We start from the raw sequence: 23,767 nt of genomic DNA, 5'->3' as shown, positions 1-23,767 counted from the left end.
CATTCAGCACAAAAAGTTGTGTGTTATTCAGCATTTACGCTGGAAACAACAAGAGCACCCCTACAACCCTGATCTAACCCCCAATGACTTTCACCTTTTCCCTGGTCCAAACCAGAACATGGCTGGCCACCATTATCTGACATTATGTCAAAACCGGTGACTACGAGAACGAGATTTCTGTGCAAGCAGTATGAAAAACTCATCTACTGTTGTGAAAAGTGCTTGATAAAGGCTATTACAGTCATACTAGTATTGAACAACCTCTTAAATGAAGTGTCTTACACATAAGCCATAACAGATTGTGTAACCTTTTTTTCCGATGATTCCTCGTATATTCATGAGAGAAACTTAATGAGGTCCTCTATATTGATATATAGAGATAGATTTTATTGGGAAAGAAAAGATACCTACTTGGGAAAGAGAAGATACATGGTTGATGGAATAGGTCAATCATCACCTTTAGCTTCATAAAATACCAGTACACTAAGAGGCTCATTTATCCAAATTTGAGATCGATGGTGCTTCGGTTGAATGAAAACTCGGTTAAACCGGAATAAAGGCTTTTTAATATATAGCCTATATATAGCTGTATATTTGATATATTTTCAGTGTGAAAAGTGGTTGGTAGCAATATACTATGATGCCTTCAAAACTGAACACTGATAAACTAAAGCCATATGTCTAAATCAATAAAGTGTAATTCAGCTTGTAGATTTTTTTTTTTTTTTTTTTTAGCAATTTGGTTAATCAGGATTCGGTTAAACGGGGCTGTAGTGTTCATAAATCTATTTATTATCACTCCAAAGTCACATATACTGTACGTGGTTAAATTTCCATAACCTCCGTGACAGTCCTTGTTTCTAGTGCAAAAAGTACCTGATTCGATCCTAGATGACATAGTTTGTATTGCATATCATATCTATTATTTTGTCAGGGTTTTTGTATTACTTCATTTCTCTTTACTACCTTAATTTGATGAACACATTAGTTTTAATTTATTCGTATTCATCTGATATCTCTTAAGCCTATTTCGTGTATAAGATGTTAAAGATTCCATTTCTTTAACTTCCAGGTTTCAATTTATATTTTAATTAGAATATAGATTTCAATATCTTGGTATTTTAAAAAAAACTGAGAAAAAGTCTTCAGGAATTGATTCTATTCTGAGTGGTATCTTTTGAATTAAACTGATTCAAAGGGATTAAATTAAAATATAATCTGTTTAATAATGCAGGAAGGGAAAAGTCGCTGGAAATGGAAGAAATCCATAACTGTGACCATATATAAAACAGGGAATAAAATTGAACAGCCTCCAATAGCTATCGATGCATATGTCATTTCTGCTTATCTCGTACAAGATATTGTCAAGCACTGTTCTACATCATATACTTATTTGATTGCTTTATAATGAGATACATTCTTTGTCAACAGAGAGACTGTATTGGACGATGCCTACAGTTTTATGGGATCTGGACGTCAATAATGCGTTCGATGCTTTCCCATTGGAGTTCGAACCTGGGATCTTTAGATCAAAGTCACATGTGCTAACCATTACATCAGAGAATACAGATCATACATGTATGTAGAAGAAGTATTGGATGTCATTAGGGGCATGGCATCCATGGAAATTGTACAAACGCCACAATTCCCTGAGTAAACAGAATAATATATTGATAAAGAAAATAATTATACAATAATGATTTAAGATAATGCAAAACATTAAGAATAAAACTCGTACATAAATTATTTAGATTAATGTGTTAACATTTTTTAGACGAAGCATGCCAGTTGGAATACTTATACGTAAGGTTTGTGAAGCAGGCTATCCCAATCGAGATATCTTGCTTTTGACATATTAAAATCTTAATAATGAGAATTTCTTTAATAGACCCCTATGAAATATATGCACTTGCGTTTATTTTATTTAGAACACAGAATCTTCTGCATTAAATGCTTCAAGCATCCTGAGTCTATGCATATTCGAGCCTGATCTACTATTATTTGAAAATAGCTGTATTTTTTTTATTTCCCGCCTTATCTAGTGGTGTCTAAGCATACCGTATATTCTGGAGTATGCTTTTATCACACTATGTATCCTGCAAATCATGCTACTTCTATCATATTCCGAATACCCTAAAGAACATCTCAACATACAGTTAGTGTGCGTCGTCAAGTTTGATGGGGGCAGTGGCGGAGAGAACTTCGTTTTTTTTTTTTTTTTTTTTTTTAATTCAGGTTTGTAGTCCCTACACAAGCTTTCAGTATCGGAAATGAAACGAAATGAAATCTTTGAGTTTTATGTACCACAGTTATACCGTCTAGGCTAAAGGACACGGTGATAATGAAATAATGAATGAAATGGTGGAATGAAGAAAGTGGGAGGAAACGAGAGAACCCCGAGAAAACCCACGCATACGGTGTTTGTCCACCACAAAGTGCACTTGACGCGAGCTGGGATCGAACCAGGAAACTTTCAGTATCGGATATGCATAAATAATACATATTATACAGTTCTAGTTTATTCTGCATAAAATGCTAAATGTTTCATGAGTCTACACCTATTATGGCCTGATCTACAATAATGTAAAAATAGCTCTGTATTTTTTTTTTTTAATTGCTGCCCATATCACTGACTTCAGTTATGAACGGGGAACTCGTCTTAAAAATAACAGCTTTGTCTAAATAGAAAACCACGCTACGCCGTAGGATGTTAATACAATATACACACAAATGTGTAAATAGCTCAATACTATACCCAATATTTAACATGTGCCAAATGTTAAAGAAACAGGAAATATGGAGCACATTAATCTGTAATTCTTAAGGAAAGTGTATAAACTTTATGAAGGCATGTTTTAAGACAGAACATTGTCAGGTTCTTTCGGAATTCATAACATGAAGCAGACTCTTTATTCTCTTTATTATGTTCTGAAATATGAGATTAAGAAAATCAAATACGTAAGTAAAACAACCATAAAAATGTTCTTTCAATTACACAGTACTCACAATAAGATTAGGAACCTCAGAGAACTCGCTATTGATCTCTACAGTGAGTATGTAGCCTATATGTGTATGTGTGTTTGTGTTCATTTAACTCAAAAACTAATGGACAGATATTTAGGTAAACATATTATCTACATTGTGCAATTAATACCTTTGAATTTGGTACAAAAATGATGTTTTCACCTCTACTCTGTGTGAAGTTCTGTTTGTTCACAGATTCTCCTACAAATTCTAATAGTGGTCATATTGATGATGTTATATCCCTTAAACAAACTTGCAACTGGATTTTTTTAAAGATTTTGTGAGCAGATATTCGAAAATACTACTGCATATTCCAGTATGTTCATTTTTTTAATGTCTAGGTTTACCCTCAAAAAATACTATAAATAGATTTAGAGTTAGTTCATTAGATGCAATTTCTAAGCTTCTTTTTGGAGTATTTATAATATATTTGATCTTTTCTTTACAGAGTAACAGAAGTCAACCAGCCATCGGTTTGAAGCAGACTCCGAAAGCAAGGGTAAGTATTCGATTTATTTTACATTCATTTTTTTTTTTCCCATTATTTATTTTTTCCCTTATCGAGTCGTGACTCGTGAGGGATTTGATATCGTGCAATTTGCATGTATGTTCGATTGACTATATGTCTATGTATGCATTTGGCCTCTTGAATGTTACATCAATGGTCTGGGAAAGGTAGGGCAGTGTGGGGAAAGGGAATTATTCTGTGATGGAAATCGTCGTCTGTAGCTGACTGCTAGATACATCGTTCCATGCTAACTCTCGCCTTTTTTTCCTTTCGATTTTTTATTCGCCGTTCCAATGCTGGAAGCAATTTTTGTTGTATCTCTCATTTTGGCAGGTGCCATCAGTATAAAGGGTTGCCACAACCTATACTTTTTTATTTGTTAAGCAGAACTTTAATGAAAATTGTCATATTAAATTTGAGGAAAATAATTCGTATTAAAGAAAATAATGCCTACAGTACAATCACCATGAAAACAATATATATTCATCCCATTGCATAGAAAATAAAACGTGTTCATCGAGGTATGTCCCTTTGGGGATTTACGGAGAACGCATATATCTTCATCAAATTTATCTGAAATTTATAGCCATTAATTCAGAACTTACTAATAATATAATTATGTGATGGGTACTTCACTTGCTGTCGACTGTACATATTCCTTGTATGGACTTCTCAATACGTATTTGACTCATGATTTTTCAATAGAGCAATTGAGGAGGTTATGGAATACCGTATTGTTTCATAAACAACTTCATGATTCATAATTTTAATAGTAACTAAATTTTTGCTCATGCTTATGAGGAATTTAATTTTCTCTAATACATAGACGTAATAAATTGAAGTTCTACAAATTCTTGGAGAACAAATAACCACTAAAAGTGTGAGGGAAGGAAGATAAAAAGATTGGGTCAGAATTGGAGAATATGGAATAGTAATTTCTATCATTATACTCTGCTATTTGTCAACATTCCAACATCAAGAAAGACATGAATGAGTCAAATAGAATTTACATCACAGACTCGTTACTTTTTTTAAAATCACGAATACAAGCATCTTTCTCTTAACCAAAACACTCTTCGTGAACCCACATATACTATTGACAACACTGCATCCACATGTCGCTTCGAACATTTTTCTTAAAAATCCGCAAAAGTTTCAAATTACTTCGTTATTGGTTGATTGAGAACGCTGTAGCATGGAGTCTTCCTCCTAACTGAAATCCTAAAATTCTAAAGAACCTATAAGAGGAAATTATAGAAATACCTGCAATGTACCTAGTTCATGACTCCGCCCCATAGGCATTTCTTTTTTAATTTCCGTATGTAGCACAGACAAGTTTCAATAAGGACACGAACAACTATATCATTGTTTCGAAGCCCTTCTAATTAAACTAAAGTTGGATCTTTGATATGAAATACACTCATTAAAATTAAATAATTAAAATATATACTACCTATAAAACCTTCCGATACCTTCTATAATTGAGTTTTCCATAGCTCTAATGGAAAGTCTCTATGTTTGACGTCATACGGAAATAGCTTTGGAACAGATATATTGATATTTCATAACCTCTATTGCATTAACCCCTCAGTTCCTTTTCCTAATGTCTTCCTGTTTGCTTCTTGGTATCCAATTTCTACTTTAACAGCAGCAGATATTCATTGTATATCCCTATGATGCCTAAAATGTTCACATTGTGATATGGATGTCGTCTGATGAATGTCCAAATAAAGGATATCAAAACCAGGAGCGTAGCGAGGTAAAACGACGCCCCTGACCAGAAACAATCTCTTTGCAATAGTGTATGGATGACAATGTTCAAAACATTCATCCACGACTACCTTGTATTCTTTCTTCATCGTACAGAAATATGAACACTATGGCATATTGACAATCGCTGTATTTGTCACCAACGAAGAAATAAATCATTATAAATTGTGAGGTGTAACCCCCATAAAAGTAATGAAAAATAAGTCTAAAGAATTTTTTTAAATAGTATATTTAAAACTTCCCCCTGTTTTATTTCCCTTGTAGAATCCTCCAGATACCACTGATATTTGTAGAAAAAATAAACGTTATACAACTTGTTCGATCTGCAATACATCATAAAAGTTTCATATTATCTGTAGAAAAGCAGCTGGTCAGGAAAAATATTGTATCATCTTTGTGTTTCCATATACGGTGATCACATAGGCATCATAGATGAGTTTATATACTCGTTTGCTTTATTTCAGCTTATGAGCAAAAGTTACAAGATCCTTTTTTGCCAATTATTGTTTATTTAATGGGAACGTCAACAGCGTGACTATTTCTCCTCGTCACAATTAGTTTTTTAAAGGCAGATTTTGACTAGAACACTGTAAACTTTCAATATCAAGCAATGAATCAAGATATTATGTAACATTCTTGTGAAAATCACCTTTCGTAGTGAATACAACTGTTACGTGAATCTCTTAACATGTTTTACTTATTTTACTGCTGAAACTGGTGACGTGTTCCTGTAATCCATCTCTCTTGGAGGATAGGCAGTATGGTGGGAAACGTCCTATGTTGTAAGTGTTGATCTTAAACTGATCGTCCATACACCCTCAACTGTACCGAATTCAAGCCCCGGTTATGTTCATATCCACATTAATAGCAGATCCTGTACAGTGCCGTTTTAATAGCATTATGGACTCTTGGTTAAACTAGTGTGTTTGGGCCCTACGAGTAAATTTTACACTGCTCCTGGAGCCCCGAACAAGTGACCATGCGGCACTGCGCCAATATGACTCGAGTCCTATCCTTGATAACCTGTATTGTATAAGGATAGTAAAGCAGAAAAACTCAAACTATACTTGTTTTAATTTGCAGTAGAAGAAACGGGAAAACAGAGAGAGAGAGAGAGAGAAATGCGACACAATTCACGTGAACTAAATGTATGGTATCACCTAGATATAATTATAATACTGCTAGTTGTCGACTTGCAACCGACTTCAATATCACGACTGCCCTGTCGTAAGTTGATTTGATCGTAAGTCGCCCAAGTGGTATCCTACTGTACAGTACATTATAAAGTATAGCATTTTGATCAATCGTTGGCTGACAATTTAGGCTGCGGTTACACTGGATTAGAATTCGTACGAAATTTGGTCATGCCGACTGTCACGAATTAAACAAGTAACTACTGCGCCGCGTGAATGCCTTTGGTGCACGTACTCTCGGGTTCGATTTTCGGTGAGAGAACATAAAACTTTAATTTCACAACCATTCATTTGCATTATTTATCCGTTTCTTTTAGCCTAAAGAGCATAATCCTGAGATGTTAAACCAAAATAAAATCATTTCATTTTCACGAATTAAATACGGTCGTAGACATGGTTACATTACTTCCATCCTATTCGTGTTACTCTGTCTGTTATCATTATAAGTCGTTGATAGCAATAGAAACAATAACTTTTACAACTGGTCGTAAGTGCAGGTGGTCGTGAGTCAACGACTAACTGTATCTTCAGTTTGATTCAACAAAACCGTTTCGTTGATCAAACATTTCTATTATAAAATGTAGAGTGACCTTAAAATCCGTGCTAAGTGCCAAAATGAAAATGTTGAGAAAAAAGTCCAGATTTTACTTCAGAACTGGTGGCACATAGGCCCACGCGCATTCTTCTGACGATTTTTTGAACTACTTCCATAGTGAATACTAGATAACTCGATTTTAACTGAGCAGTGTTAGGCACATAGACCACATTTTGACATTAAACGGAACTTTTCCATTTTTTGGCGCTTAGCGCGGATTTCATTTCCAGTCTACACCGGTTTTCGGGTCTGAACGAATCCGGTTCTAGAAGATCCGATTCCGGAAACGGTTTTTCGGATCCAGATCTGGAAACAGGTTCTTCGGATCCAGTTCTGAAACCGGTTCCCAAGATCCAGTTCTGGAACCGGGTTTTCGTATCCAGCTCTGGAACCGGTTCTAAAAATCGGATCTCCAAGAACCGGTTCCGCTGGAACCAAAACTTTGTGACCATCCTTACGCTAAACCCGAGCTGCTGGCAGACTGTGAACAGTGTGCTAGATGAAATGGTGGAAGCGACAGGCAGGCGCCCAGGCGGCGGCCGCTTGTCTCATTTGGCTAAATAAACTGGGTAACTGACATACTCATTGGCTAAACAGGCAAACTGGCCAATTCATTTGACTAAACACCCACTGGTAGACTAATTTTTTTTTTCTGGAGGCACAAGCGGGTCTGGGGAAAGGCACAAGCGCATGGTCCTCTTTGCAGTGTTTTGAAGATGAACTTTGTGCCTCATTTACGGTCTTTGGGGGCTTTCGGATCCAGGTCTGGAACCGGTTCCTAAGATACGATTCTGGAACCGGGTTTTCGGATCCAGATCTGGAACCGGTTCCCAAGATCCGGTTCTGGAACCGGGTTTTCGGATCCAGATCTGGAACCGGTTCTGAAAACCGGATCTCCGAGAACCTGTTCCTCCGGAACGGATCTTTGTGGCCATTGGCGTCTCTGGCATGTGAAATTTGGGGGGGACATCAAAGGAAGTGATCTAACTGCTAATGAGTATCTAAATAAATTAAATTAAAATAAAATATTGAATATTTCGTATTTCAAAATATTGGGGGGACGCGTCCCCCCCCCCGCCAGAGACACCCATGTTTGTGGCCATCCCTATAATGTACCCCTTGCTTTTAAGAAGATGGGTTTATCAACCAAAACTCCTTTATAGACTTACCCTGTCTATCTTCCAATATCTGAAGGAGTACTTGAAGAACCACCAACAACTTTTGGCCAGGGTATAGAGGGTCGAGATTTAGGAATCGAGTTCAATGATGGTGGCGATCCATCCACTTGGTTCCAAGATATGACTCTTCGTGTATTCTCATAGCGGATTATTATAAACTAGGGGTGACCAACCTCTTCAGGCTTGAGGGCTACCAGAAGTCATTAGTGGTCTACTTATCTGTTGTACAGTTCGCTAGAGAGTATTATAAAACAGTAACAGTGATCAACAGAAACAGTATGACGTATCACCGCGGGCCTCATCTCACGACTTGCCCGTCGACTAGTAGACACCGCGGTAGACCCGTTGGCCACCCCTACTATAGACGAATTGGCCCTTAGTAGTATAAAACCCAACTGTACCTAAATGCCAGATTGGTTGCATACCACTCAGTTACTTACAATATTTTTAACCAAACTCCCTCAGATGATATATATACGTCACACTGTTACGTGCTTTTTTTCTGGTGATGCATTGGCTATACTGCAAAGGGTCATAAGAATGGAAATGAACGTTGAATAACGATATCCTCTCTGCAAACTTTGGTATTTACGTCATTCCTTTTCTCTCATTTTTTTTTTTCCCTCTCATCTCCAGGCGATTCTCAAAATACATTTTTCAGTAGGAGAAATGCATTCTCGATTGGAATTTATACTGAAGTTCTTTTATTAAAGTCTCGCCTCCACTGCATTCCTTAACTTTTATTTTTAAAATCCTCAACTCCTTTTTTTAGATCATTTTCCCAATATTGATCACAATAGATGGAGTCAAGTTCCTATGTCATCTCACGGCTCAGTAAATTAAAAAAAAAAAAAAAAATCTTGCGGCACATAATTCCGTTACGAACTAGAAGTGCTACCGTTACTTCGAATCAACTGAATATATTGATCTATAATGTGAAAATTAGATTGTGAAATACTGAAATCTATAAACGTCACATCTCTAAACTCCAATGTGAAAAAGTTCTCCCCCCTTAGGGTGTTGTTACTTACTGGTATATGATCCATCGATTTACGATAACTGCCTTCCTGACTGAGAAGTAACTAATTTAGTGTAACATCTAACTAACTTTCGAAACGAGAATTACTATAGATAGAACTCTCTTTTCTTCTTTTATTGGAGATCTGGGATGCTACGAAAATATAAGAATCGCACTGCTAAAAAATTAAGGTTTAATTAAAGGCTTGGTAATTTCAGTTTTCCTTATTTCTACCTACCGTAAATTCTAATTTTCTATCATAAATTTAAAGCAATTAATGCTACTTTTCGTGATGAGAACACCAAAGATTTGGAATTTACTGAAAATTGTTGGCAGTGGATATTGTCGGTAACAAGGTATTAGATTTAGCCTAGAGTTGTCTACGACTTAAAAAAAAATTGATGCTATCATCTTTAAAAGTATTGTGCCACCACTAACAAGATATCTGCAGACAGTTAGAGAAGCTTTCACACGCTATGAACATATTTAATATAATCTCTTAATATTCTAGTCACTTTCTTCCCCTCTCTTTTTTAATTCTTACCATATCTTCTATCATACCTATAATAAAACTATTTTCCTTAAACAATGCCCTAATCAGTTCCCTATTTTTTTTTAATACGATATTGTGCTTTTCCCCCAATTTTCCTAACATTTTTCCATTAGTTTTTCGTTCCACCTAACCAATTTTCTCCCATTCTTCTTGAAATCTACATTTCCCACGCTTCCAATTTTACGTAGTTCCTGTTTCTGTCTCGTACAGTACAATACTGCACTCGTAGCTCTTTATTTAACATTCCACAGAATACGTTCTTCTTCCTAAAGGCTTATTTCACCATTGCTATCCATGGATTTATTTTCTCTTCACATTTAAGATCTTCACTAATAACGATACATAGGCACTTAAAGTTTTCGGTTTTTACCATATTTGATATTAGACTAATTGTTTTCTACTCCTCGCACCGTTCTGAATGCATTTTCTTTTTCTAACGGAATCATCATGATCTGCAAAAATTCTCTTGTTTTATATATATCATATCACACAATACACTTCGTAACGTTCTGTCTTCTCTTCTTCCGCTAAATTCATTATAAATTCAATTGCTATAAATCTACTCCAGCTGCTTTCCGAATTATGTTTTAAACTGCTTATTCAAATTTAACTCTCGGTACTCAAAACCTTTTGTCATTTTCACTTATTGTATTGCATCTTCTGTATCAGTGCGATTTGTCTCCACTATCGTAATTCCTCTATATATTTCTTCCATCTGCGTGTACTTCTTTCCCTTCATTAATTATCTTTTTGTTCTTAATTTATTATGCCTATGTAATATTTTATTATTACTATTAGATCTTTCCTTCTGACATATTTATATTGCTTTAACTCCGCGATACTTTTTCTCATATTTTTCTTCTTTTTGTAATATCTACACTCTTCACATATACTCCTATAGTTTGCCTCCGTAGCTTTTTCGGTTTCCCTCCGTAATTCATTATTCAGCTTCTTGTACATACTGTTTTTTTCTTCCTCGCTGCTGTCCTGTTTTTATAGTCTTCTAGCCTCTATTTTCTTTAACATTGCTTTAGCTATCCACGACTTCTTATTTTACCTCTACTCTCATCCCGAGGCTCTACGCGTTCTTGTGAAGCTAGTTTTACACAAACTTGATCTACTGCCAACATTGTATTTCCTTGTACTAATTATTATTATTATTATTCTAATTTAAATACAGTACTTCTCTTCGGATATACTTTCCGTTTTCACAACTTTCAACTGTTTCACATCCGAGGCAGCTCGTAAGGGTAGTCATACTTGTAAAAATTAAAGTTTTATCGCTTGGAATTAAGTCTTCGAAGTCTTTCAATTTAACGTCCCACGGTTATGCCTGTTAGACTGAAGGAGACGGATGATTAAGGTAAGTGAATGATGGAATGATGATGAAAGAATTGGTGGAATCAGAATGTGGGAGGAAACGGGAGTACTCCGAGAAAACCCACGGACACGATGTTGTCCACTACAAGCTTACTTGGCCGAATCCAAGCACCAGAAGTAAGCGCTCTACCACTGAGTGACCGTGCCCCTACTTAAAATTAAGAAATAATGGCAATCTATTATTCTATATAACAATTACTACATAAAGGAAGTTTTCTTCTTTTAGTTTCATGCGAAAAAATTAAATTTTTTACTAGTGTGACTTTCCTCAAGAGCCGCCTCTGGTAACTTTTTATATCATATTTTCCTCTTGTGTACATTTTTCAGCTACATATTAATTGTCAAATTATTTGTCAGAGAATTAAAATAAGACATCCTTTCCTTCCTCCCCCACGCACCCATATAAACTTATTTCAGAGTTGAAATAGGTTAAATAATGCCCTCTTTCTTCATAATTCATAAATTGAACACTGGTCGATTACTGTAACCGATTACAAACCAGAGTAGATAATGTATATGCTCTGCAGAAAATAACGAAGGAAGAGAGATACGATAGAAAGAGATATAGTAAAAACTACAACTAATTTACATTTTTTTTACAATTGGCATTTCGGGAACAATCAATAACACTGTTATTCAAAAAAGAATTTACAATTCACTTATTATTTCCGTCGTTTCAAGTCAACTGAGTACATAGGCTACCACCTGCTACTACTGCAATTTGTATCAGCTGTCTTATCTCGATAATGTGTAGTCAAAATGATCTCTCGGCTCGAAAAATATGTTTCCATTGAAAGAGCTCTGTGTCATGTCGAATCTTGTCTCGATAATTATGCCTCGTCTCGTCTCGTGTGCAATTTTACCTATCATAGTTAACCACAAAGAACTAGAAAATAAAATTTCAAATATTAATGAATACAACATGCAAAAGATTGATTGAAAATAATACGGCAAGTAATGACTTCCATAGAACAGACACATAGTAAAACATGATTCATAAAACTGAACATTGTTTTCGCTTACAATTAGGCCTACTCTCGTTATATTCTCTTCCTCTTGCCCCTATATGTGGTTGTTCAGCGGGATAATAGCACCGTTGTGTCATATGGGTTCCTCCGTCACTGGTTTGAAAGTAAATAAATGCCAGCACTCGAACATTCACACAGACGAACACATAGCTTCAGTATTCAGTACGAATTGGTAGAAAGTAAGAGGAAGACATGGAAGTAGAGGCTAGTAGAGTAGTTCAATTGGCAAAAGAGAACAGAACAGATAGCAGGATATATGAAGCAATATAGGCCATAATGTATTGCTCGTAATTGGTGACCCAGACATTATGCACTTACCTGTCACATTATTGATAGTGTCAATAATTACTCTAATAATAAATCTGGACTAATATATGCCGAAGAAGCTCATGGTGGATCATCATTACTACATACCATATTCCAAGTTCATTCAGAACTTTACATGTCAACGTTCTCAATTATTTTTTTAATTGTTTATAATTTGCTATAAACAAAAATTAAAAGGCATCTACTGGTATCTACCTATATTTCAAATATATACTCTTGCCCAAAAGCATACTAAGCGATTATAAGTAACTTTAAGAATTTTAGCCCCATATTTTATGGAAATGAAAGGGGTGCTTATATTCAAGTATACATCATAGTTAAGCATTACTATTTAAATAACCCTTGTATATTCGTGTTACGCTGTATGCGTATGAACTATTTTCCAAGTACGTAGACAAGTAACGGAGGAGATAGTTCCTATTACTGATCGCTAATGGGTCAATCCATGCAAAGTGATCGAGAAAAAAAATTGCCGCTCGACATTTTCAAAAAAAATCTAATTTTTTCATGAATGTTTATCCTATATCAGGGTACTTCAAAACCACAATTAATTAATTTTTTTACAACATCCCATGGCGACGCAACAGCTGCAGCCATTTTGCGTTTTTTCGATTTTAGGCGTTTACGTCGTTTTGAATATCTCAGCATGTATTTGTCCTAACAAATGGAAAATTGCTGGACGTCTCCAACTCGTGCCGAGCTAAAACTTTGATCTCTTAACATTTTTGCCTAAAACCATTTGAAGGGGGTGAAATCAGGGCCTACAGTAGCAACATTTTTGGACATTGAAAACATGTTTGGGAAGAGGAGACAACTGATGTAAAGGTCTGAATTTGTGTGTGCATGTAGTCCGGGGTCATAAGTTAATTTACAAAAATTTGCAGGCCTGTAGCTGCTCCCAAAGGCCTGAAAAAAATTTTAAAGTTGGGGAATTATGCCAATTTAACATATTTCACTGTCCAATATCTCCAATGGGTCTGACAAAAAAAAAATCTGAAATTTTGGGAATAGTTAGTCCTTTAGTATACCATAACACACAACAAAGCGCGTTTTGTGTTTTTAAGCAGAAGGGGGTCAAAGTACTAAGTAATGACGACATACTCTAGGAAGTGTTTTGTTCATAAAATCTTTTTTGGACATTGAAAACATGTTTGGGAAGAGGAAACGACTTACGTAGAGGTCTGAATTTGTGAGTGCATGTAGTCCGGGTTCATAAGTTAATACATAAAAATTTACAGGCCTCTAGCTGCTCCCAAAGGCCTGAAAAAAATCGTAAATTTGGGGAATTATGACTATTTAACATATTTCACTGTCCAATATCTCCAATGGGCCTGGATTAAAAAAAATCTGATATTTTGGGAGTATTTAGTCCTTTAGTATACCATAACACAGAACAAAACGTGTTGTGTTTTTGAGCAGAAGGGAATCAGAGTATTAAGTAATGACGACATACTCTAGGGCAGCGTTTCCAAACTTTTTTCAACTTGCGGCACACTACGGATGTTACGTGGATTCTCGCGGCACACTTATAGATAGTATTATTTCTTAATATAAAACACAGTGGTATTTTTCTGTGATTATTGATCTCCTTCTTACAGAGAAGAAACCTCTATCACTTGTTTTTTCCCGTGGTAAATCATTATGCGTATTTTTTTATTCTAATTTAAAAACAGAAAACAATTGCAATGAAATATTGGACTCATGTTTTTAAAGATACGCTTTCTTTTTAAAAATTGTGTCCAACCTTTTACTAAGAAGAAAGATCACTAAATAACGAACGAACAAACAAATCTCTTTTACTTTTAAAACACAAATGTAGGTAATTTGTCGAAAGGATTAAATGATATTTTAAATTTTCAAGTTACGAAATAGTCTGCAATAATAAAGAAGCAATAATGGTCATAACAATGATAACCATTTTTTTTCAACATTAGAAATATACAGATCAGTAACCTGGTATGAAACTTAAAATTGTAGATTCATAGTAGAGGTTCATAGTAATGTGAAATACAAATATACATTTTTCCCTAGGTTTTGCAATTTGATTACTATAAAATTAATAATTTTGTTTCGATTCCTCGCGGCACACCAGCGGCCCATTCACGGCACACCAGTGTGCCGCGGCACACTGGTTGGAAAACGCTGCTCTAGGAGGTGTTTTGTTCATAAAATCTACTGGAAATTTTTTGTTGTGAAATAAAACAAAGTAGGTTGAATGGTTAGTCCAATCAAGGTTCTCAAGCTCGTTTCTTACCTCTAATTGTAACACTGTCTTATCGGACCCACAGCAGCACTGGTGAAGAATGCCGCTATCAGCAGAAGGCAAGGAAAGTCAAAATGCACCTTGACAAAAAAAAAAAAAAAAAAAGTTCGTAAGTATTTCTTGCTCTTGCTGCTTGCTATACCAATGATACTCAATCATGTTTATTCTTGTTTTAACTGTCACCTCATGCAGGAGACTGTTGTCCTTTTTTTTTTTTTAATCTACATTCTCAAGTCAGTGAACACTTACTCGTTGTAAACACTGACAAATTTCCAATAGATTTTATGAACAAAACACTGGAGTATGTCGTCATTACTTAATACTTTGACCCCCTTCTGCTGAAAAACACAAAACGCGCTTTGTTGTGTGTTATGATATACTGAAGGACTAACTACTCCCAAAATTTCAGATTTTTTAAATCCAGGTCCATTGGAGATATTGGACAGTGAAATATGTTAAATAGTCATAATTCCCCAAATTTACGATTTTTTCAGGCCTTTGGGAGCAGCTACAGGTCTGTAAATTTTTGTGTATTAACTTATGGTCCCGGACTACATGCACTCACAAATTCAGACCTCTACGTAAGTCGTTTCCTCTTCCCAAACATGTTTTCAATGTCCAAAAAAGATTTTATGAACAAAACACTTCCTAGAGTATGTCGTCATTATTTAAAACTTTGACCCCCTTCTGCTGAAAAACACAAAACGCGCTTTGTTGCGTGTTATGGCATACTAAAGGACTAACTACTCCCAAAATTTCAGATTTTTTTATCCAGCTCTATTGGAGATATTGGACAGTGAAATATGTTAAATTGGCATAATTCCCAAATTTACAATTTTGCAGGCCTTTGGGAGCAGCTACAGGTGTGTAAATTTTTGTGTATTAACTTATGACCCCGGACTACATGCACACACAAATTCAGAATTCTACATTAGTTGTTTCCTCTTCCCAAACATGTTTTCAATGTCCAAAAATGTTGCTACTGTAGCCCTGATTTCACCCCCTTCAAATGGTTTTAGGCAAAAATGTTAAGAGATCAAAGTTTTAGCTCGGCACGAGTTGGAGACGTCCAGCAATTTTCAATTTGTTAGGACAAATACATGCTGAGATATTCAAAACAACGTAAACGCCTAAAATCGAAAAAAACGCAAAATGGCGGCAGCCGTTGCGTCGCCATGAGATGTAAAATATAATTAATTGTGGTTTTGAAGTACCCTGATATAAGATAAACATTCATGAAAAATTTAGATTTTTTGGAGATGGTCGAGCGGCACATGCTTGATCGCTTAGAATGGATTGACTCTAATGTGTTCTCCTATCCAGTTCTAGTTTCCCTTACTCCATAGGTTGCATCAAGAGGAAGTCGCATCTTTTTTGTCAATTACATATAGCAGAGAATCTATTCAGAAAAGTTACTAATTATTATCATATTTGTAGTAAGGTACATCGTTCGAAATTTCTTTAAATAAAAATGTTTAAAAAGTACAATTCAGCCTGTGGTTCGCAAGAACTTTCGTCCCTTCCCTATTTGTCTCCACCTCACTAGTTCTCTTTCTCTCAGGATTTGAGCTGACGGTATGAGAGTAACCATAGCAACGTCATAAATAACACGACTTGCATGATGGTGGTCTGTGTCTCCCCTCCTATCATAGATTTCCCAACTCTTTCCCTGGCTTCTATGCTTTTTCTAAGCCAGTTAAGACCCCTTTCCTTTTCTCAAGACTCTGGGATGTGAGAAAATAAGAACGACCTCGACAGCACCACTGGAGTATTAAAAGAGACAGAAAGAGAAGGGGGAGAAAACAACCGCTTCCAGCAATCCTCTTTTTAGCTTCCGGTCATCGCTTGTTTCCAGGATTTTTTTTTTATCAATTCCCACATGAAGAAAGAAAATTTTCCCTTTAGCAGGGAAATTTTAGTTATGCTATTATGTTGATTGAACCAAGAGATAATGAAAGAAAGGAATACTATTTCAGCGAAATTTCATGTTTTAGAATGATAAATTTATTTATTTTATTTTTTAAAAAGAGAGTATTATTTGTTTTCTAAATAAACAATCACGCTTAATATTAAAAGGATTCTTTGATTCAGTACTCATATCATAGGCGCCCCCCCCCTAAAAAAATAGGGGACATCTCCCTGGTTACTATATTACGTTTGGTAAGAAAATCTTAAGAAATTTAATACATTTTCGTGAGCAAAGGGTGACCTGGCCTCCTCCTCCGGGCGCCCACGACTCATATGGATATTTTAGAAATATTGATTTTAAGATATTTAATAAAATAATGCCATAGAACCTGATTTCTGACAAAGGACGAAAATTTGGCTAGTAAAATTAAATGGAATTAAATTAAATTTTTTTCAGTTCAACGTTCCACGGTTATGTCCTTTAGGCTAAGGGAGACGGGATAGTTAACCCCTTCAGTGCGTAATTTTCAGATGCGAACTGCTGTAAAAAATGTAGTTTTTTGGAGAACTTTGGAAGTTGATTCTAAATCTGTTTCAAAATCACTTACATCAGAATCACTAATTAATAACTCTTCCTCGATATCAGCATCGTTGAAATATCGTTTTGAAGCCATTACTGTGCTGTCTGCTCTCAAACAAAACAAAGAATGAAAACTGTATTTGACGAAGCCCAAACTCTATTTTAATTTCTTTCTTTTTCCTATTCTTTTTTTAATTAAGCAGCAATTGACACCAGCTGAGCGCAATCTCGCTAAATATTGTCGGGATAACATTACTCATACTATGGGCAAGTATATTCGCCATACGCAATACAAAATAGCCAAAGTAAAATGAAAGCGTATATATACGCCATCCGCACAGCAGGTGCGTTTTGAAGACACGAGTTAACTCGCCACGCACACTGAAGGAGTTAAGGCAAGTGAATGATGATGGAAGAATTGGTGGAATGAGAATGTGGGATCAAACAGGAATACCCACTAACACAATATTGTCCATCACAAACTTGTTTGGACCGGAGATCGAACCAGGGATCACACTTATCAGAGGTAAGCGCTCTACTACTGAGCCACCATGCCCTCAACAAAAATAAATTAATTATTTATTAAAATAAAAATTTTAAAAACAAGGTTAAATGAAGTAGCTAGCATAACAGTAAATTCTACAATTTATTAGCGTTTAAGAAAAAAAATTAAAAAATGAAACATATACCAATCGTTAGATCCAGGGGTGCACCTTCAGGGGTCCAACGGTCCCGTACCCCACACAAAATTTTATAACTCAACTAACATTTTTATACTTTCTTAACATAACTATACTCGTTTAATAGCCTAAGATTTGATTTTACACCTCATTTGTACTTTTTCTTTCCTTATATATATTAATGCAATTAACGATTACTTATTGTCTTTTCGGGTGCAGAATAACACAGGTGTATTGGACCCCCTCAAATTTTTATACTCCTCCCAATAAAAAATTATGGGCGCGCGCCTAGTTAAATCTCACTTTAGCTTAACACAATGATATGAGTGGATGTAAATTATTATCCTCCAGAAAAATAGAGAAAAAAATAACATTTTGGGGAGAGATTTGTTTTGTAAATCTAAAAATTAGTTATGTGCGATAACCATGTTACTTAGTAAGAGAAACTGATACTAAAATATAGATTGGTCAGTCTTTTCGTTACGCATTAGCAAGATGATAGAACCTAAGATGATTAATGATTAATGAGATATAGTTGAAAGCTATGATTAACTTCAATTTTTTTTGTTTAACTATAATATTGTTCAAAGATAAGGTATAATATATACGATGCGTGATCAGAAAGTAAGGTTACAAAGCCTGGAGTGAAACGTATATATATATTATTTCATACAACCAATACAGCCAATAATACATTAGTTATTATTTTTTTTAACATAGTCTCCATATCGATTGAGGCACTTATCGCATTGTGGGATGAGTTTTAAGATTCCCTTCTGGTAAAAATCCTTTCCTTGCGTGTTCAGCCACGTTGTTACGAAGTGTTTCACGCCCTCGTCTGAACCGAAGGGACAGCCTCTGAGGTGCTCCTTCAAGTGCGGGAACTGGTAAAAGTCGCTTGGAGTGAAGTCCGGACTGTAGGGACGAGGGCTGTGTGTCCTACACGCGAGCTGTGTTCAAATCTACTGATGCTGTGCTGGGTCTGCCATTGCGCTTGTCGTCAGTGACTTTTTTTTTCTACCAGCCGCAAACTTTCCATACCATTCTGCAACATACTGACGAGTTATTACAGTCTCTCCGTAAACTTCTATCAGCTGCCGGTGAATTTCAGCTGCAGTTACATGTTTTGCCCACAGAAATCAGATAACTGAGCGGACTTCGCAAGACCAGTTTTCCAAACGAGTCACCATTTGTAGCGCCGTAGGTGGCGGGTGGCTGAAACTCTACACAGTTGCCAACTCCATGTATTAAAATTACCGCACACTCCTCATTCCTCTATAACAGACCAAACTCCAGAAATATCAGCCTTGTAACCTTAGTTTCTGATCCTCTGTCATATCAATCGATAGATCACATCATGCTAAACAAAGTGGCATGCTTGGGGTAAATTTCATGGCTAGTTTTTCTTTTATTTTTTAATTTAATTTTATTTTATTTATTTTTTGAAAAAATCAAGCAAAACAAATTTTTATGGCGATAAGAAGCGTCGCCAATCCAATGTAGTTGATAGCTTTATGCTGTTGGAATTTATTTATTGTATATTAAAAACATACACTGTTAAATAACATTGTCCACCTCCGAAATTTTGGTCAAGGACAAACTGGAAAGGGATTAAAGGGGATAAAAGAACAACTGAAAAAAGAGAAAAGGAGGGAAACAGAGTACAAAATAATAATCCTAATCAAATTTATTCTCAGATTTAGTATGACGATAGTAGAGTAGGAATTAATACCCATAGGATGAGTTTCTTCAAATTAGATTAAGCTGTTACTCTGAGGTAAATAGGACACAGATACAGTTGTATTTCTTGGCAAGATTGCTTTAAGTAAATTGACTACTCTAGGGATAACATTTACTTCGGCAAATTTGAGGAGTAAATACAAAATCCGCGAGTCGTGTGTGACTTCCTACAATACAGGACAAAGATGGAGAGGTTGAGACAATTACTGTTTGCTACTGATTCGAGTGAAGATGATGTTTATGATAAAAATCCGGTGAGCAATATGAATCAGAGAAAGAGCGAATTTGTAGAGAAAGAGCGAATTTGTTTGAGGACTAAGATGCTGCTGAATTTGTAATATTTTCCAGTGAACAAAGCATCATTGACCATAAGTTAAAATTTTCCCCCTAACATGTATTTTTTTCTTGTTTTCTTTGGTGTATTTCGGTGTAATAACAGGAAATCTCTAGTTTGATTTTTTTTTTTTTTTTTGAGTCTTGAATATCTAATGTAAGTGCGTGAACTTTGATTTTTACAGTGAAACCTCTCAATAACGGACACCAATGGGACAGGAATTTTTGTTCGTTACTGAGAGGTGTCCGTTACAGAGAGGTTACAGTAATTTAATTTCTCGCAACGGTAATTGTATGGAGTAATATACAGTAGATATATTATGTATGAGCGTAAATACGTAAAATTCAATATGAAAATACTCTATTTAGAATGTATTTGAATTACTGGAAGGGATGAAGGAGAAATTAATTTATGTTAAATAGTATTATTGCTGGGGGATGTGTTAATATATTCGTATATTGCAAAAGATAATGCATGTATGATCATTTTCTTCCTACATGAGAGGGGAAAGCGGGAGGGAAAGATTTTTTCATTTATTTCAAATTTTCAGGACCTTCTCAAAAGATGCGTTAGGAACCAACTAACCGGCTAAACTCATTAGCTAGTGTCCTCTGAGAATCCTCAGTACAGTTGCGGAAAAAATATCTGTGTGTGTGTGTGTTTGTTTGTGTACTGGCGGAATGGATGAAAAGGCAAGTTATTGGGAGTGCATATGTTTGTTGACTCAGCCCCAATCGCAAAGAATATCATCTTAGAGAAAGTTGCTTTACTAAGAATGTAAGAGAGGAAACATTGTTCGTTGAAAATGTTATTGTAAAACAAACAACGTTTGTTTTGTTATCTATGAAATTGTCGGAAAGATGCAAGGTCCAGAGGAAAAAGGACTAAATTTGTTAGGGAAGGGAATATCTTTCGTATAGAATTCTTGGCCATACGACTGACCCTGCATGAGTATTATAGCTTATTGAAGGTTTTCTAGAATTTCCCCCAGAAAGCAATTTATTGAGGGCAGAATAAAAGAATTTGAAGTTCAGCTTGAAGGTGTTCTGTTTGATGGTTCACCGGTCTAGACTCATGATAGATACACTTGTGGGCAAAATACTTTTCTCTCCTGTAATATATCGCAGAATCGAGAAAAATTCCTGTCCGTTATGAAGAGGTTATTGAAACGTTTGGGGGAAAAAACGACTGTCCGCGTCCGTATCTGAGAGTGTCCGTAAAAGGGAGGGTTTTGTTCCATAAGAGAACATATATTTTTGCCGGGACAAAAAAAATCTGTCCGTATTATAGAGGTGTCCGTTATTGAGAGGTGTCCGTTAAGGGAGGTTTCACTGTATTAGTTACTGAGTTATTTACTTCCAAGTATTAGGTATTATAATACCTATGGAGAAAGACGACTAAGAAAAGGTATATCGCGTTAATAATACACTTGCACTCAATTTTTAAAGGCTGTACCCGACGAGGTTATCCTTAATGTTGGATGCTTTGAATGGTAAGTACGTGTGTGCATATTTGAATTTCAAACAGTGAGTACAAGGGCGATCTCAGTGTGAGGTGCTTTGCTAAGCAGTTCATCTCCTTTGGTATTATCAAATCTAATATTTGGAAGTAAATAACACAATAATTAATAAAAATCCAAACTCATGAACTCACAATCAGTACTGAGGTTCAAAATTAAGTATATGATCAAGAAACATTTTCAGCGGTATTCAGGAACGTGTTTTCGGGTGACAAGGGCGCTGTACTAAGCGAGTGACTAATACGATATTATCTAATTATATCTGTATTCAGAAACGAATTTCATGCTCTAGTAGCGTGGGTACTTTAAAAAGAAGATGGCCTGGTTTTCAGGTGGTACGAACTTTCCTATAACCGAAACGCTTTCGTTAATATTTTTAAAACTTACTCTAAATTAGCAAAGGAGGTATTTGAGAGTAAATTTATCCCCCTCGAGTGACGGATAAATAAAGGAAAACATCGAATGCACGAAGCAATTACCCGGAAGAGCATTTCAGAAGAGCAGCCTTTGTGCCGTGCTTAAATGATTTAATTTACGGTCTTAAAAGGTTTTGTAACAACAAGGAAGTGTCATAGAAATACTTTTGCCAAAATATCCTGGGGAAGGAAAACTAAAAGATACCACAAAAATTCAGAACTATTGGACTAATTTTGCTTCAGAATCCATCCTCCAGGTTGAGTATAGTATGTGGTGTGAAAATTGGCATCATGAACCAAATAAACCTGTGGAAATTATGGATGTGATCGATGCCTGTAATGAACCTTGTTTCCAACAGTCAGTAAGTTATTCAATATCTTACAGTTAGCTTGCTTGCCTGTTTCAACCGCGTTGGTGAAGAAAAGAATCAAGCCCTATTTCTGAAACAGTCATGTCCTATTTCAACATCATTGCCATTTGCAAGAGCTAGATCTTACATTCTGTCAAGTTCATTTTTAATAAGTTCTTATTTAGCGTTTTTAAACGTATAGGTTCATATGGTTATATAATTATCGGTAAGTGTTTGCAGAACTAAGAAAATCAAGATCAACTCCGATTATGTACGATTTACTCCAATTGCCTATTAGAAGAGTATTAATTTCCGATCTTAAAAATCTACTCAAATAAAGAATATACTTTTGATATTCAGAGTTGTTAGCTTCAGGTAATTAATGTACAGACCTTCAAATAAAGAAGGAATATTATTTACACTAATTCTTATACATACGAATAAGGAACTGAAAGTTTCAGAAGGACGAGGATTATCGTAGGGGGGTCAGCTACCCCTAGCCACGAGCCTGAGTAGTAATTATCTCTATATCGATCTCATTCCCATTCTTTAATACAGTGGTTCCAACTTATTTTGATTGATGAAACACTTTACTGAATCCCTACAAGATTATGACACATTTATTTGATATTTTAATAGTAATGTAAGCCTGCGAGTTTCTATAAATCAATGACTATAATATTTTTTTTATTAGAGAACTGAGAAAGGCTCCTGGCACAAAAACCTTTAGCGTATTGCTACACGAGGATGCGTTTCAAATACGTTACCCACCGCAGCGAACACGACCTAGGTGGTTACTCGTTAATTTTACTTTCGCCAGATTTATAAATGATTCTGTGAGCCAGTCAGGGTTTTCAGGTCTTACTGCCATACCCTTATTCTCATTCTTGCGAATCACGAGAAATAACCCTATTGTGTTACATAGATTTTTTTTTTTTTTTTTTTTTTTTGCGATTAGCTAATTTTTCGGAATTTCCTTGTATTTTTATGAATTTTCTTTTGTTGTACACGCACATATTTTATAATAGCAGAGTTCCAATACTCTGCACAAAGCATCTTCCAAGCAGCTGTTTCCTGCTAAAATCCCCTTGCCTGGCAACACGTCTTTCCCTTTTTTCCTTCCTTTAGACAGCTTTTAGTAGGCGGCTATTTGAAGCGTTCGCAAAGCGTTTTTATTGCTCATGCGTACGCTTAGAATACACTGACCATGTATTTAAATGTGGATGGCAAATCACAATGCGCCGCAAACGCGAAAGCAATAAAAACGCGGAGAAAACGTCAGCTCGAGCGTATTTGGTGCGTTTTGGAACAATAGACCGCCTGCTGTTTAAAAGATGTCTAAAGGAAGGAAAAAAGGAAAGACGTGTTGCCAGGCAAGGGGATTTTAGCAAGAAGTAGCTACT

At 35.7% G+C, this 23,767-nt stretch overlaps 1 protein-coding gene across 2 annotated transcripts in view; it reads left to right on the top strand.

Moving 5' to 3' along the window:
- The window catches only part of LOC145695006 (uncharacterized), a 1,107,003-nt gene that overhangs the window by 329,063 nt on the left and 754,173 nt on the right, over positions 1-23,767 (top strand). For both annotated transcript variants that reach the window (XM_081771850.1, XM_081771835.1), the window contains one exon: positions 3,473-3,523. In XM_081771850.1, coding sequence (XP_081627976.1) covers positions 3,473-3,523 — 51 coding nt within the window. The remainder of the gene's footprint in view (positions 1-3,472; positions 3,524-23,767) is intronic.

This window comes from Thermobia domestica, chromosome 1 (genome assembly GCF_964235325.1).
Source record: "Thermobia domestica chromosome 1, izTheDome1.hap1.1, whole genome shotgun sequence".
NCBI classification, from domain to species: domain Eukaryota; kingdom Metazoa; phylum Arthropoda; class Insecta; order Zygentoma; family Lepismatidae; genus Thermobia; species Thermobia domestica.
The sequence above is the reverse complement of the archived record's forward strand: the minus strand, read 5'-3'. Positions and strand labels throughout refer to the sequence as shown.